Source organism: Salvelinus alpinus, chromosome 15 (assembly GCF_045679555.1).
Source record: "Salvelinus alpinus chromosome 15, SLU_Salpinus.1, whole genome shotgun sequence".
In the NCBI taxonomy this organism is placed as follows: Eukaryota; Metazoa; Chordata; class Actinopteri; order Salmoniformes; family Salmonidae; genus Salvelinus; species Salvelinus alpinus.
The window spans coordinates 12,090,683-12,105,017 of NC_092100.1; the positions used below are offsets into that span (position 1 = coordinate 12,090,683).

The window sequence follows — 14,335 nt, forward strand, 5'->3', positions numbered from 1 at the left end:
GATGTAGAATGATTATTAATAGTATATGATAGTGGGCACTTTGAACACAGTGTTGTTTGACATGACAACGAAAGAAAAAGCCAGGCAGGAGCTATTGTGACAGGTTTGGAACCAAAGGGTTGGTCAGCGTTTTCTAGGGGACCCTATAACCTTTGCCTACATTGAATGTTCTCTTAGCTATTACATGCAGCTAACATATTCATGCTTCACCTATTCCTCTTTGATTTAGAAGACACTGTTGCACAAACACGCTGATTTAGGTCCACACCATCACTGGTATCAGGCTGCATTAGCTAGCTACGTTTGTGCTGACTCAGAGACAACATAGCTATTAGCATTAGCTAATTAGCAGCTAAAACTATTTATTTTAGCCACAACTTGCTTAGAAAAGACAAACTAGCTGTTTGCAGACAGTAAGATACAAACTAATAGCATAATTATAGAACGGTTGTGGATTTATATTAAGAAGCAAAGTGGAAATCAGCATGTGCTGCATTGACCATGCAGACTGAACGCAAGTTGTATCATGGCCGAGCAACAAAAACTGTGCTGCTTGAGTGACAGTGGGGCAGGCCTCGGTCTGTGTGAAAAGCGGCATGGAAATAGAGATAAACTAAATAAACGGACTCTACACACGGCAGAGTCGCGTATCACATTTAGCAAACCAAACACTAAAATACCATTATAGAATGTAAAGTAAAAACTGAAACCGTTCTGTGACGGTATATCGTAAAACATGGTCAGCCTAAGTGTGCATGAGGATCTGGAGTAGTCTTACCTTGAGCCAGCCTCTCCAGCCTTTTCCCGTGCTCAGGTGGGATGGCATACCTGAATGGAGGGAAAGAGAAAGAGAAAATGAAGTGGATGAAGGGGACTAAAGAAGAGAGAAGGAGAAATTACAGTTTAAGGATCTAAATGCTTAGTACTCTGGTCAAAGTCCTCATTACACACACACACTTAACTGGGCTAATATCCCAAACATGAAAGGTAATTCATCAGACCATCTTTGAGAAATCAAATGACGAGGACTTTGTAGTTGTCTTTGTAGTGCTCTTTCCCCATTTCAAATGAAATCATCAGAAAACAAGGGAAAGAGAGAAGAGCTAAATCTCTCCCTCTGTCCGCATTAGAGAGCCAGAGCTTTTATTGCATTTGTTATTACAACAATTATTTACTCCAGTTTAGAGAACGCTTAACCCCTCAGAGACCTCTGTATGACGCACCATGTACAAAATCTGCACCTCAACCTCCCTCTGGCCAAAAGCTTGTCTAAGTGATCAGAATAGAAAGGCAGATTATGGAGTCTATGGTGACTGAGTGCAGCTGCGTTAGACTGCCACCAGGTGGGCGTAGAGGGGAGTGCATGATCATTAGTTGTAGGTAAAGAAGAAGGCCAACTTGCAGGTTTGTCTCAATATTACAATCTGTGTGTGTGTGTGTGTGTGTGTGTGTGTGTGTGTGTGTGTGTGTGTGTGTGTGTGTGTGTGTGTGTTTGCAGTACCAAAAGTTTTAGAACATCTACTCATTCAAGGGTTTTTCTTTATTTTTACTATTTTCTACATTGTAGAATAATAGAAGATATCAAAACGATAAACACATATGGAGTCATGTAGTACTATATGATGCCATATGTGTTATTTCATAGTTTTGATGTCCTCATTATTATTCTAAAATGTAGAAAATAGTAAAAAATAAAGAAAAACCCTGGAATGAGTAGGTGTTCTAAAACTTTTGACTGGTACTGTTTGTAAATAAGGTATTTCTGTTTTGAATTTTTTTCTAAAAACCGTTTTTGCTTTGTCATTATAGGGTATTGTGTGTAGATTGAGTATTTTTTATTTAATACGTTTTAGAATATTGCTGTAAAGTAACAGAATGTGGAAAAAGGGAAGCGGTCTGAATACTTTCCGAATGCACTGTAGATCAATGTTTTTTCTGTGATCGAATTAACATTATATCCGCCCATTCTCAATGCAACAAACCAAAACAAATCCAACTTTGCCAGATTGAGCCTGTGATTTTTATGAAGGCAGAGCCAGAGCGCAACGCAGTAGAATAATATTGGTGGCGGTAGCCCACAAGCAGTCTTTCAATCAGCCACGAGTGAATACGCTTTTCAAAATCAGGGGACAGAGCCGCACGTGTGCATATTTGTTGATATTATTTGCTAGTTAGTGTAGTAGTAACATAAGACAGCTGAACATTAAAGTAGCGAGCCACATGTTTACGTTGATCATGAGACTGTGGTAATGGAGATATACTAGGGGACGTTCTGGCCCTCTTGTTTTCTCCATTGTGCTGACGGACTGACCAGACACATGGGCGCCTACAGGCAATTGGACACACTAAGGATAGGGGAGACTAGAACAAAGAGTGCATTGATTTAGTGGTGAAGGGAAGGGGCATGGGGTCTGTTGACACACTGGGATAGAGGGTCCGGCCACCATTATAAACTAATTGAAAGCAGATGGTGGTGAATGACTTCATAAGGGATGGACAATACTATGTGGATATAAATATAAAGGACTGGACTTCTGAGTGGGTTCCGCGGGGTGTGTTCCGCGGGGACATGCCAGTTGGCTGTACAGTTGTAATAAAGAGCATGTTTGAATTTACAAGTTCTGATAAGCGTTGTATTTGAAATGATTTTCCACGACATATTTGGCGAGCTTGCCAGGAGGGACAGGGACTGAGGAATGGCGTTCAGGGCTGGAGATAGTTTCTTTGGACAATCTGACAAACAAGGGTGGCCGCCCAACTAGAAGGTAAGCAAGTTCTTACAATAGTTGAAATGTTTGTGTAAGATTGCTTCAGAGATACTGTCTCAGCGAGAGGGGCGCCACGTAAGTCTCTCTTTCAAATTTCCTAAAATGAAACCAGTAAATACAAAAGAACTTTTAAATTCAATGAATTTGCATGTATGTGTAATTTGAGGAATTGTATTAAATATAAATGTATGCGCATGTATAGAGACTGAGTGAATAGGTGCTGTGAACTTTGCTTGTGTTAGATGTAGAGTGAGCATGCATGCGCTCGTTCAGATCAGACCGTTCGAATGTGTAGCTTAAATGATGCAGTTGTTTGCGCATCTGGCTGAGATGGCTGGTTATAATAAGGGACAGCTCATACGGTCAAAACAGATAATGTAGGTAGAAAATCCTGTGATACCTCTTCAATAAAATTAGTAGAAGGAATGCTTGGACAGGTTACTTATGAATAACGGCTCTAAAGATAACAGAGAACTGCATAAATAAGTAGTTAGGAAGCCACGATACCGCTCTTTAAAAAAGGAACATTTTTGAAGAGGTCTGCTTGGGTGGGTTATTCACGTCACGGCAGAAGGGTCTGTTGGTGAATATTTAGTAGTTAAATAAATATTTCATGGTTACCGCCCCAGAACGGGGGACTGAACGGATGAATATTTAGAAGGCAGGAAGAACGTTAGCCCGATTGTGCGGCGTTCAAATGCAAAAGAAATCCTGCGAATAAAAAAAACCGCTGTCTAGCTAACAGGGTTTTGTAATTCAGTAGGTCACGCCACAATACTACTCTAATAATAGAAGAAAATATCAGTATTGGGGGGGTGAATAGGATATGAAGACAAGCTGATCCGATTAGACAGTAGTCTCGTCATATTGTAGAAATCTTAGCAGTCTAGGCTTATGTAGGTGGAAGTGAATTAAGTCAATAAAGACAGACTAAGTTGTTTTGAGGTAAAAACAAAGGGATTGAATGAACAGGTGAAAAATAAAACGGATGAATGAGAATGTTGTAAGAAATGAGTGGATCTGTGTAAAAATAGAAGATTAGGAAGGAAAGACAAGTTGTGTGTGTGTAGGCAGAACGTCCAGAAAAGGGAGCGCGCAGCTCTCCTGTGACAGAGTAGAGTTGATGAAGGGTGCCGTTAACTGCTATTAGGCAGAGGGAAAGAAGTTAAGAAACATCGAAGTAAAATAAGTTATAAGCAAGGATAAAAACACTGATGTGATAAAATGGTAAGAGACCGCAGTAAGAATAACAAAAAGGTGTCAAAACAAATAATAAATAAAAATACTTAAAAAGGCGTTAACCGAATAGTATAAATACGGATAGAAAAGTGTGAAACAAAACAGAAGGTAGGAGCGCCAATAAATTGAAATTATACTATAAAGTTAAAAATGAATCTAGGTTGGTTAAGATAAATAGTGGAATCCAGGACACATTAAGAATTCGCGTACGGTGAAACAAAGAAAGAGGAAAAAACAGGCCGTCAGACATTCTGTGTCTACAGAAGCTACGGTCTAAAAATAGCCTGAAGGGTAGACAGCGGTGCAAAATCGAGTGGCCAGGATAAAAAGGAGAACAGGGGTGGCTTGACTCACTAGTAAATTGACCATAGGATCAAACAATAAGAATATGGAGAAGAGGTAAGAAAGTAGAGACAAAATAAATAAATAAAGGTAAAAGTAAGACGTTAGATAGAGATCTTAACGGAGCGGGCAGTGGACCTGTGTGGTTCAGTTGGTAGAGCATGGCGCTTGCAACGCCAGGGTTGAGGGTTCCATTCCCACGGGGGGACCAGGATGAATATGTATGAACTTTCCAATTTATAAGTCGCTCTGGATAAGAGAGTCTGCTAAATGACTTAAATGTAATGTAAATGTAATCATAAAATTGATTAGAGCTATAAGAATAGACTAAACCAAACGGATAAAATGAATTAATAATGATATCTGTAAAGGGAAAAACACAGTGATATTTGAAGTACTGTACTAGAATAAGACATTAAGTCATCTGTAGTATTCAGAAATAATGTCTGTACTATAAAGAGTAGGCTTTGATAAGAGAAATTAAGTGATGTGACAAATGAATTATTAATTGGAAAGGAGATTAGCTCTACCTCGGAAAAATAATAAATAAAAGGTGTATAATACATGGGAGTATTTAGGAAAAATAAATGAATAAATAGTGGCATGAAAACAAAAATGTTTGTTTCTCCCTAGCATAGAGGGATTTTAAAAAGCCATGGAGTCCCTGAAAGACGCGCACATTAGTTCTACCGACTTCGGATTGAATATGAAAAAACTGGATAATGGGGGACGCCATTACCCGGTAACATTCTATCATCAGAAAATACATTACTATAAAAGACAAATGTGGTTCCACTTGTCCTCGCAGACGTGCGGGTGATTAGTAGAACTATTGACAATATCTAAAAACAAATAAGAAAATAGCTCCCTGTTTTGAATATGGATATAGCGGGTTATGGGGAAAATTAGTGTAAGGTGACACTAGAACTTAGTGCGGTAGCAGGAAATGCCGATATACGAGAGTTTATTTCCTTGTCAAAATAACAAACAACTAATCGGTTTGAGGTTAGTGAGAATGGAATTTTTACTTGGCGGTGTATTGTCTCTGAGCGAACAATGAGTGGTTCATAGAGATTACAGTTTATATGTGGTCAAGAAGAAGTATTAGATCACGTTTTGACTTGACATATAGTAGAGTACAGATGGAATTTTAATTGTTAGACATTCTATACCGTCATGCTCTGAAAAATGTTAAGACGTTTATGGAATAAAAACTATTTGCAGATTAAAAGCTGATGTTGTGAAATTAACGATATGTATACTTTCTTTTCCAGAAAAAAAAAGGGTTTAATCTTCTCTGGTCAAAATATCATTGGAGACTGTATTACGGTGGAAAGCAGTTCGTTAAAGTCAGCTGCTATAAAAATATCTGTATAAGGCTACTACATTGGAGTTCTGGATAAGTGTGTCCAGTCCCTGTGTGCTATTGGCTATGGTTTACTAGTAAGTGCACCATGTACTGGGAATGAATATGCATTAGTAGATTTATTGGAAGGGCTTTTTCCACTTCAGTTTCAATTTGGGTATGCAGAAGGATGGAAATGTTTTTTTAAAAATGTATTTAAGTTGTTCCTAAAGACAGGGGAGTGGAAACATATTAATGGTGTCAAAATGCCCTGAATCCTAAGAATTTCCTGTGAAAGACTGATCACCTTTTACTAGAAATTGTTGGAACAGGTGGGATTTAATTATAAAATGATTAAAAGACACAAGACTGTATTCAAAATGTATTATTACTTTGAAAATCTATTATGTCCCTGGGAAAATTATGAAGAGTTGTAGCCTTAAATTGAATAAGTTATTCAGATAGGTTTATTTTTGTTTTTTGCTATAACATGTGTTCATAGGTAAAATTATCAATTCCTTGGGGTTATGGTCTTTGGGTAAATACACAAATGTGCTTTGTTCATTCTGCATATAAAAAGTGATGTAAGTTACTCCACAGGGTTTATTGGAGTGTGGGTTTCTGTGAGGGTTTTGTTGATAAATACATCATCTGTAATTCATCTGAGAGATCACCAGTAGAATAAGGGAGTTGTCATGAAAGGTGACGTCAGAATGCTTTAAGGCATGGGAGAGAATATCACCACAAGTGGGTGTGGAGCTCATACCCACCCTAATCGACTGAATAGTGAGGGACAACTGTGTCTGATGACCTGTGAACTGTATCAAAAAATAGACATGTTGAAATGATATGGGCCAGGGTGAATTATGAATTAAAGGAATTGGGGTATTGAACTTTTATTACCAGGCCACTCATGAGAGAAAAACTGAGACAAAAAGGCTATTGGGAAAATAGATAATACTGGTAATAAAAGTGTTTAGTATAAATGTTAATTATTGGAGGGATGATGTGTATTGAATAGATAAGGTCAAATTTGAGTTAAAGTAAACACTAAGGATTGTTATCCTGAATATTGGGTTGGATAATGTATTTAAAAAAGAACTGTTTAGTTATTTAGATATAGAACTGTTTAAATTTAATTGGCCTAGGGAAGCTCTGGAAAATACTCCTGAGACAAGGAGGTTGACAACTTACAGAAGATTAGATAAGGTTTTTTGTTTATTTTGTTTTATAATGTCATTGGAATTGTAATGATAAAACTTTTCTAAAATAATGGAATAAAAATGTATTCTGTTGTGCGATGATACCCAATGATGAAGAAGAAAGAGACCAACAATAACTTGGGCATAGAATGACACGGATGGACGTTTTCTCCAGGTTTAATTACATTACAAATAGTGGTAATTTATTGCAAATGTGTAATTATTATTATTATTATTTTTTTTTTTTTCTCGTTTGGTCAATTTATTTTTGTTTTGAGGAACATAAGGTTGTGTATATGTTCCTGTGGAGGGACTGATACTGATATAAATGATATATAAATTGACTTAAGGATGTTTTAAGTATGTATCAAACAATGGCAGTTATGGGTTAGGGGACTCATAAAAGAAGGTAATGGTAGTGAAGGGGTGTTATTTCTAGAAACTATGTATAAAAATAGAGATAATTCACAGAAAAGGAAAGACAGCTGGCTGTGTAAAATATAGGGACAATTCTAAAAGTAAATAGAACAATTCACATATCTAAAGATATGGTAAAAAGAATAAGTGGTGGCATTTTGAACATTAGAGCAAAAGTTTAAGAAACTTATGACTTAGTTTTGTTAGGATTGGATATTAATCCAACTGGAAGACGCTTGAATGATTATATGTTATTTTACAGCAGTTGCTGTAGGGACAATCATTTGACTATCATTATGAATATTTCTGTGGCAGGAGGCCAGGTATTTGAGGCAGAATGTTTACATAGGGCTGTTATTAAAAATTAAGATTTAGTGATCTTGCTATAAGAAGGAAGTCTGTTGTCAGGGAATAACCCATGTGTTAGTGTGTATGTCCTCAGAAAAAAGAAAAAAACAGCCAGAAATGGAAGGGCTTGGGCTGCATTCTGGAGACTGAGTGTACATCAAGATACACCAGGCTGGTGGTATACTTCTTACAACACTGCAGTGGTAAAGATCTTCATGTCTCTCTTTGGTGGGTGCATAAGTCTCACGAGAAGTAAGGTCCAGTTGAATAATGGATGAGCTTGAAAACACCATGACAGAGGATGTGGAATCAGAGAGAGAAAGAGAGAGAGACTAGATTCCACTATAGACATACTGGGTTGAGTTTGGAGGTTACTTGTTTCATTTTTTAATACATCATTTGAAAAAGAATAGATGATAGGATATTATACTCTAAACAAACATGTTAAAGGGATTGATATGAAAGCATATACAGTGTTGAATTAATTCAAGAAGAGATAATGTTAATTGTAAGTTATGCACATGATTATCAGTTGAAATGGAGCAGATGGGAAACTAAGTAAAAATTGACATGATTTGGGAACACCTCTCAGAACCTGGGGCCGAAAGGGGAAGACTGGGTGGAAGCATGAGGAAGCTTTTTAGGGCTTTTATTTTTGTGGAGTCCAGCAGAAAAGTATCCTGGAGGCATAGAGTCAGGTAAAGAGAGAGTGGGAATTGTCATGGTCTCAGATTTCAGTTTGCATGAATATATTTATGCATAACACATAACATTGTCAATGCTGTTATGTTTTGTCTGTTGTTTTCCAAGTCTTATGTTTAGGAAAACAGAAGGAGAGGGGTTCGCCAGCTTCAGCTGGAATGTATGTTTGTTGTGTGATGAGTGATGGAAGTAAGAGGATGTATGGTGTAATCATAGAACAGAGGCTATAAGTCTCTAAGTATGAATGCCTCACAGAAAGAAGGCAGAAACCTGAACCAGGACGAGAGGTTCCGCGTCTGATGATCCAAGGGGACCAGAAGGACCTCTTCCAGTGGTACCAGGAGATCTAGTCTACGTTCGAGTGTTCCGGAGGAAGTGGGATCAACCGAGGAGAGAAGGACCCTACGAGGTGGCAACAGCCACAAAAACAGCAGTCCAAGTGAAAGGAAGCAAGACGTGGTATCATCTAAACCACTGCACACGAGTCCCAACAGAGAGAATGATACAACCACATAGAGATGAGGACACAGAGGATGCTGATTCACCAGGAGGGAGCCCGGAGGGAGCAGGAGCAGCGGAAACGATTGAGACGCCAGGGAGGAGCCAAGAAAACAGCAAATCAAGTGAAGGCCAAAATACGACAAGTGCACCGACTAATGCACCCAGAAGAGGAGGAGAGGCCTCACAAGGCACAGAATGAGAACATCTTTTCCCTAAAAATTGAAACCTTCCAGATGGAAGTTAAGTCCGGCCTGAGGAGGGAGCCTCAGGTGAAGAAAGAGGAGGAAAAGTCCCGCAAGCTGAAGAAAATGGGGATTTCCCCACAATTGACTTTCAAACTTTTGAATGGTCTCCTTTACAGACAATTGAAGTTAGAACAACAAAAGAATAATGACATTGACATAACAGAAGTAACAGTGAATGCTAGTATAGAACCAACAGACTAATGCACAATCAAGAGGTATGGTGGAAGCAGGAAGAGAAGAAAGGAATCAGCCGAACAATCCAAAAAGACTGACAAGGTTAGAATCTCTGTTCCACCTCAACTTATAACAGAAGCTGGAGAACTGAAGTCTATCTCAATCATAAGGATCAAACCCTTACCGGAGATGGCACTCTGTGGATGGACACATCACCAAACAAAGGGACGAGTCGTTTGGGATCCGAAAGGATGTGACCTGACATTAATCAAAGAAAAAGACGAGAGGGTGCTCATCATGAATCAGATTGAACCAGTTGAAGGTGAAGAATTAATAGTTGAAATAACAAGAACAGTGACCGAAGGGAGTAGCACCATGGTCATTAAGATTGATCCTACCCCTGCACCTGAACAGGAAGAACCTGTGACAACAACAAGGGTGGCGGCTGCTGTGACGACCACAGTAGCTACCACTAAGATGACATCGACCTCCCTTACCAAGCAGATCACTGTACCCACAAAGCAACCTGAGACATCAGAGTCAGGAGAGTTTTTTACTGACATTTGGAACTTTCTGATAAACTCTAATGATCTACCTCAAGATAAGAACATTGAAAAAGCGACAGAATTAGATATATCAGAACCACTCAAGGACAGCACACGAGAAGAAGTAGTGAAGAACGAGTGGTACAAATGGGCTAAGTATATGGCAAACAAACACAGAATGGACAATTGTATTTTGTGTAGAAAATCACATTTGTCTGATCTTTTAATAGTTTCTGAACTGTCATCATTTAAAAACTGTGTAAGTTGGACAAAGGACCATTGTACCAATAGAAAGTATTCTATTCCCTTGTGTGACATAGAATATAGGATTGCTCTGGGTAAGCACTAGGGGTATAACTATGTTGAATAAGACCATGTTGGGAGACAATGATTGTGATGCCTATAACATTAGGACTGAATTAACTGTACCTCAATTAGACAGAGGTACCGTGATTGAAGGAAAATATGAATGTTTTTACAGACACCACACCGAAGGAATTGATGTAGGAAACACCACAGTAGAAGTGATACTATTTGGGTGTTAGAGAATGTGGGAGTTCGTAAAAGTAATGATAAAGGGTTGATTATGAATAGAAAAGGGTTGTGTGGTCACATAACTCAGGTTGCACCGTCTCTCACTATGCTAAAGAATCAAGACAGAGGTATTGCGGATAATTTCTGGATGTGTGGAAACAACAAATTGTTGAATGTATTGCCTAATGAATGGATTGGTCTTTGTGTCTTAGTAAGAGCAATTCAACAGGTTACCATTATTAAATCACCCCACGATGACTATGTTAATTCTAGAGTTAAAAGGAAGTATGAGGAAGACCCTGAGGTATACCTTGATGCAATTGGCCAGCCTAGAGGTGTACCTCGAGAGTTCAAGGCAAGAGATGAAGTTAAATCAGGATTTGAATCTATGTTTTTGTGGATAACACCAAATAAAAATTTAGAGTGGATTAATTATATATATTATAACCAACAGATGTTCATTAACTATACTGATTCGGCTCCAACGGCGTTGGGGGAACAGGTACAGGCTACCAGTAAAATGACTTGGCGAAATAGACAGGCTCTCCATTGGCTCTTAGCGGAGAAGGGTGGAGTTTGTGTCATGTTTGGGGATGACTGTTGCACCTTTATTCCCAATATTGCTATGGACAAACTCAAAGGATTATGAGCAGAAGTAAAGGCTAATGCTGGTTTAGACTCCCTTGTATGGGATTGGTTAGACTTAGCGTTAGGTAAGTGGGGAGCCATTTTTGCTAGGATGGCCATCGTGTTGGAAGGAGGGTTATTGACTCTGGGTATTGCAGTTTGTTGTGTTATACCCCTGGTAAAGTTAATTGTGGTTCAGACAACAGTTAAACAGATGTCTGTAATGAGAGATGACTCTCCTGTGGTGATTGATCTTGTACCAGGAAGCCCAGGCAATTATACCAATAAGTATGGAAAGCCTTGCAATGCGGTTGGAGGACCTCTTGACTGCCCCTTTGGTAACCCTAACTGTCTCTATGAAGTGATTGGGGGGTTGGTCATGCGTGTCACGATTTTCGTAAGGATGATTTCCATGTATATGTTCAATTACCCAGTTCAGATATATGTTTACTTATACATGTCCACAAAAAGTGTCATTTGCGTCACTATTGCAAGTGGTGTACAAAAATTCATGAGGATGGTCATAACCATCACCCAGAACCTTTTTTCTGTGCCAAGTGTTAAAGAGGAGATTGTCTTACTTGTAAGGATGAGGACTGTGCTCCTAGATAATGGGGTTTTAGCATTTTTATTTGGCCTGATGCTTTGTGTTCTTTGTATGTTTCTTTGAATTTTTTGATATATATCGATGAACATATATATATTTTCTTTTCCTTTCAATTAGTTTTGCCTTTTAAAATTAGGATAATTTTACAAACACATGTTAAGTAACAGAGGGTATTCCGGTTACAAGTGTCTATGGACCATGTCTTTAATCATTTCACAAAGGTTGGTAGGTGTCTGCAAGGGAGGATATTGTTGAAATGTTTGGTCTAGTTAGGTTTTCTTTAATGTTTCTGATTGGATCTTTTACTCTTATGAATATTGGAGATGTTAGGTCTAGTTGGTTTATATGCTTCACTTTGTTTTTATTTTTTGTATTTTCTTGTTTATCATAGGTCTTTTCATTTACTATCCCAAAGTCTTATTTGTATCATTTATGTGGCTTAATAGCCCCAGAGGGGGGATTGTAGTAGTAACATAAGACAGCTGAACATTAAAGTAGCGAGCCACATGTTTACGTTGATCATGAGACTGTGGTAATGGAGATATACTAGGGGACGTTCTGGCCCTCTTGTTTTCTCCATTGTGCTGACGGACTGACCAGACACATGGGCGCCTACAGGCAATTGGACACACTAAGGATAGGGGAGACTAGAACAAAGAGTGCATTGATTTAGTGGTGAAGGGAAGGGGCATGGGGTCTGTTGACACACTGGGATAGAGGGTCCGGCCACCATTATAAACTAATTGAAAGCAGATGGTGGTGAATGACTTCATAAGGGATGGACAATACTATGTGGATATAAATATAAAGGACTGGACTTCTGAGTGGGTTCCGCGGGGTGTGTTCCGCGGGGACATGCCAGTTGGCTGTACAGTTGTAATAAAGAGCATGTTTGAATTTACAAGTTCTGATAAGCGTTGTATTTGAAATGATTTTCCACGACATTAGCGAGTTACCAGCCCAGTTATAGATAAGTATAGGTCAGCAAATGGGGGGTTACTGCTTCCTACAAGAGCACAAAACGTGTAGGCTACATTTCAAGGTGTCTTTGAAAAGCCAGTCCTGTAAAAATCTTATGTCTTAAAGGGGCAGTGTTGTATTTTGAGACGGGCTTGATATGCAAATATGCAGAGGGATAGTCTAATTATCTGTAATGTTCATGGTTTTGGTTCAATTTGTAACAAAGAGGGAATTTTCATAGACTGACTTGAAAGCCAGATTAGTGACTATTGCAACAACAACAAATCCGGGTTCAACTATTTTGATGAAAATAATTAAATTATTAGTCGGTCTTATAGTTGTGAAAGACTTGCATTTACACCAAGTATGAATTTTATAAGCCATGAATTCATTAGATTATTCGTGACTGTTTGAAATGTGGTGTGTTGACCTTTAATTGTGCAACAAAGCTTAGAGTAAATTGTAAAAAAAATATATAAATAATCAAGATAAGATTGTTTTATTCACTGCTTTAGCACACTGCCCACCCGGATGTCCTAGCCGTGTCTTAATCCTGGCTTAGGAAGGCCACCAAAAACCCTGAAATGTCCATCCCTAACTATAACATTTTCCACCAAGATAGAACTGCCAAAGGGGGCGGAGTTGCAATCTACTGCAGAGATAGCCTGTAGAGTTCTGTCTTACTATCCAGGTCTGTACCCAAACAATTCGAGCTTCTACTTTTAAAACTTCACCTTTCCAGAAACAAGTCTCTCACTGTTGCCGCTTGCTATAGACCACCTTCTGCCCTGGACACCATATGTCAATTGATTGACTCCCATCTATCTTCAGAGCTCGTGCTGCTAGGTGACCTAAACTGGGACATGCTTAACTTCTAAGATAGGGGGCAGCATTTTCACGTTTGGATGAAAAGCATACCCAAATTCAACTGCTAGCTACTCATCCCCAGAAGATAATATATGCATATTATTAGTAGATTTGGATAGAAAACACTCTGACGTTCCTAAAACTGTTTGAATCATGTCTATGAGTATAACAGAACTTATTTAGCAGGCGAAACCCCGAGGACAAACCATTCAGATTTTTTTTTTTTGAGGTCACTCTCTTCAATGAGATTTCATTGGGAATCCAGAATTCTAAGGAACTTTCTTGCAGTTCCTACCGCTTCCACTGGATGTCAACAGTCTTTAGAAATTGGTTGAGGGTTTTTCCTTTGTGTAATGAAGAAGTAGCCCTGTTCAGAACGAGGGTTGAGTGAAGTGTACTGTTTGTTAGAGACGCGTGACCAGAACGCTAGCTACAGTTTGTTTTAATCCTGTATTGAACACAGATCGTCCTGTCTTCAATTTGATCGATTATTTATGTTAAAAAATACCTATAGTTGTATTACAAAAGTAGTTTGAAATGTTTTGGCAAAGTTTACAGGTAACCTTCGAGATATTTTGTAGTCACGTTGAGCAAGTAGGAACCGGTGTTTTTCTGGATCAAATGCGCCAAATAAAATGGACATTTTGGACATATATAGATGGAATTAAATCGAACAAAAGGACCATTTGTGATGTTTATGGGACATATTGGAGTGCCAACAACAGAAGCTCGTCAAAGGTAAGGCATGAATGATATTTTTATTTCTGCATTTTGTGTCGCGCCTGCAGGGTTGAAATATGCTTCTCTCTCTCTGTTTACTATGTTGCTATCCTCAGTTAGTAGCATCATTTGCTTTCGCCGAAAAGCCTACTTGAATTCTGACACGTTGGCTCGATTCACAACCAGTGTAGC

General features: G+C 38.6%; 1 protein-coding gene across 4 annotated transcripts in view; it reads right to left on the reverse strand.

Moving 5' to 3' along the window:
• LOC139539489 (lysine-specific demethylase 4B-like) overlaps nt 1-14,335 on the reverse strand; it is a 103,065-nt gene that overhangs the window by 60,006 nt on the left and 28,724 nt on the right. For all 4 annotated transcript variants that reach the window (XM_071342492.1, XM_071342491.1, XM_071342490.1 and 1 more), the window contains one exon: nt 779-828. In XM_071342492.1, coding sequence (XP_071198593.1) covers nt 779-828 — 50 coding nt within the window. The remainder of the gene's footprint in view (nt 1-778; nt 829-14,335) is intronic.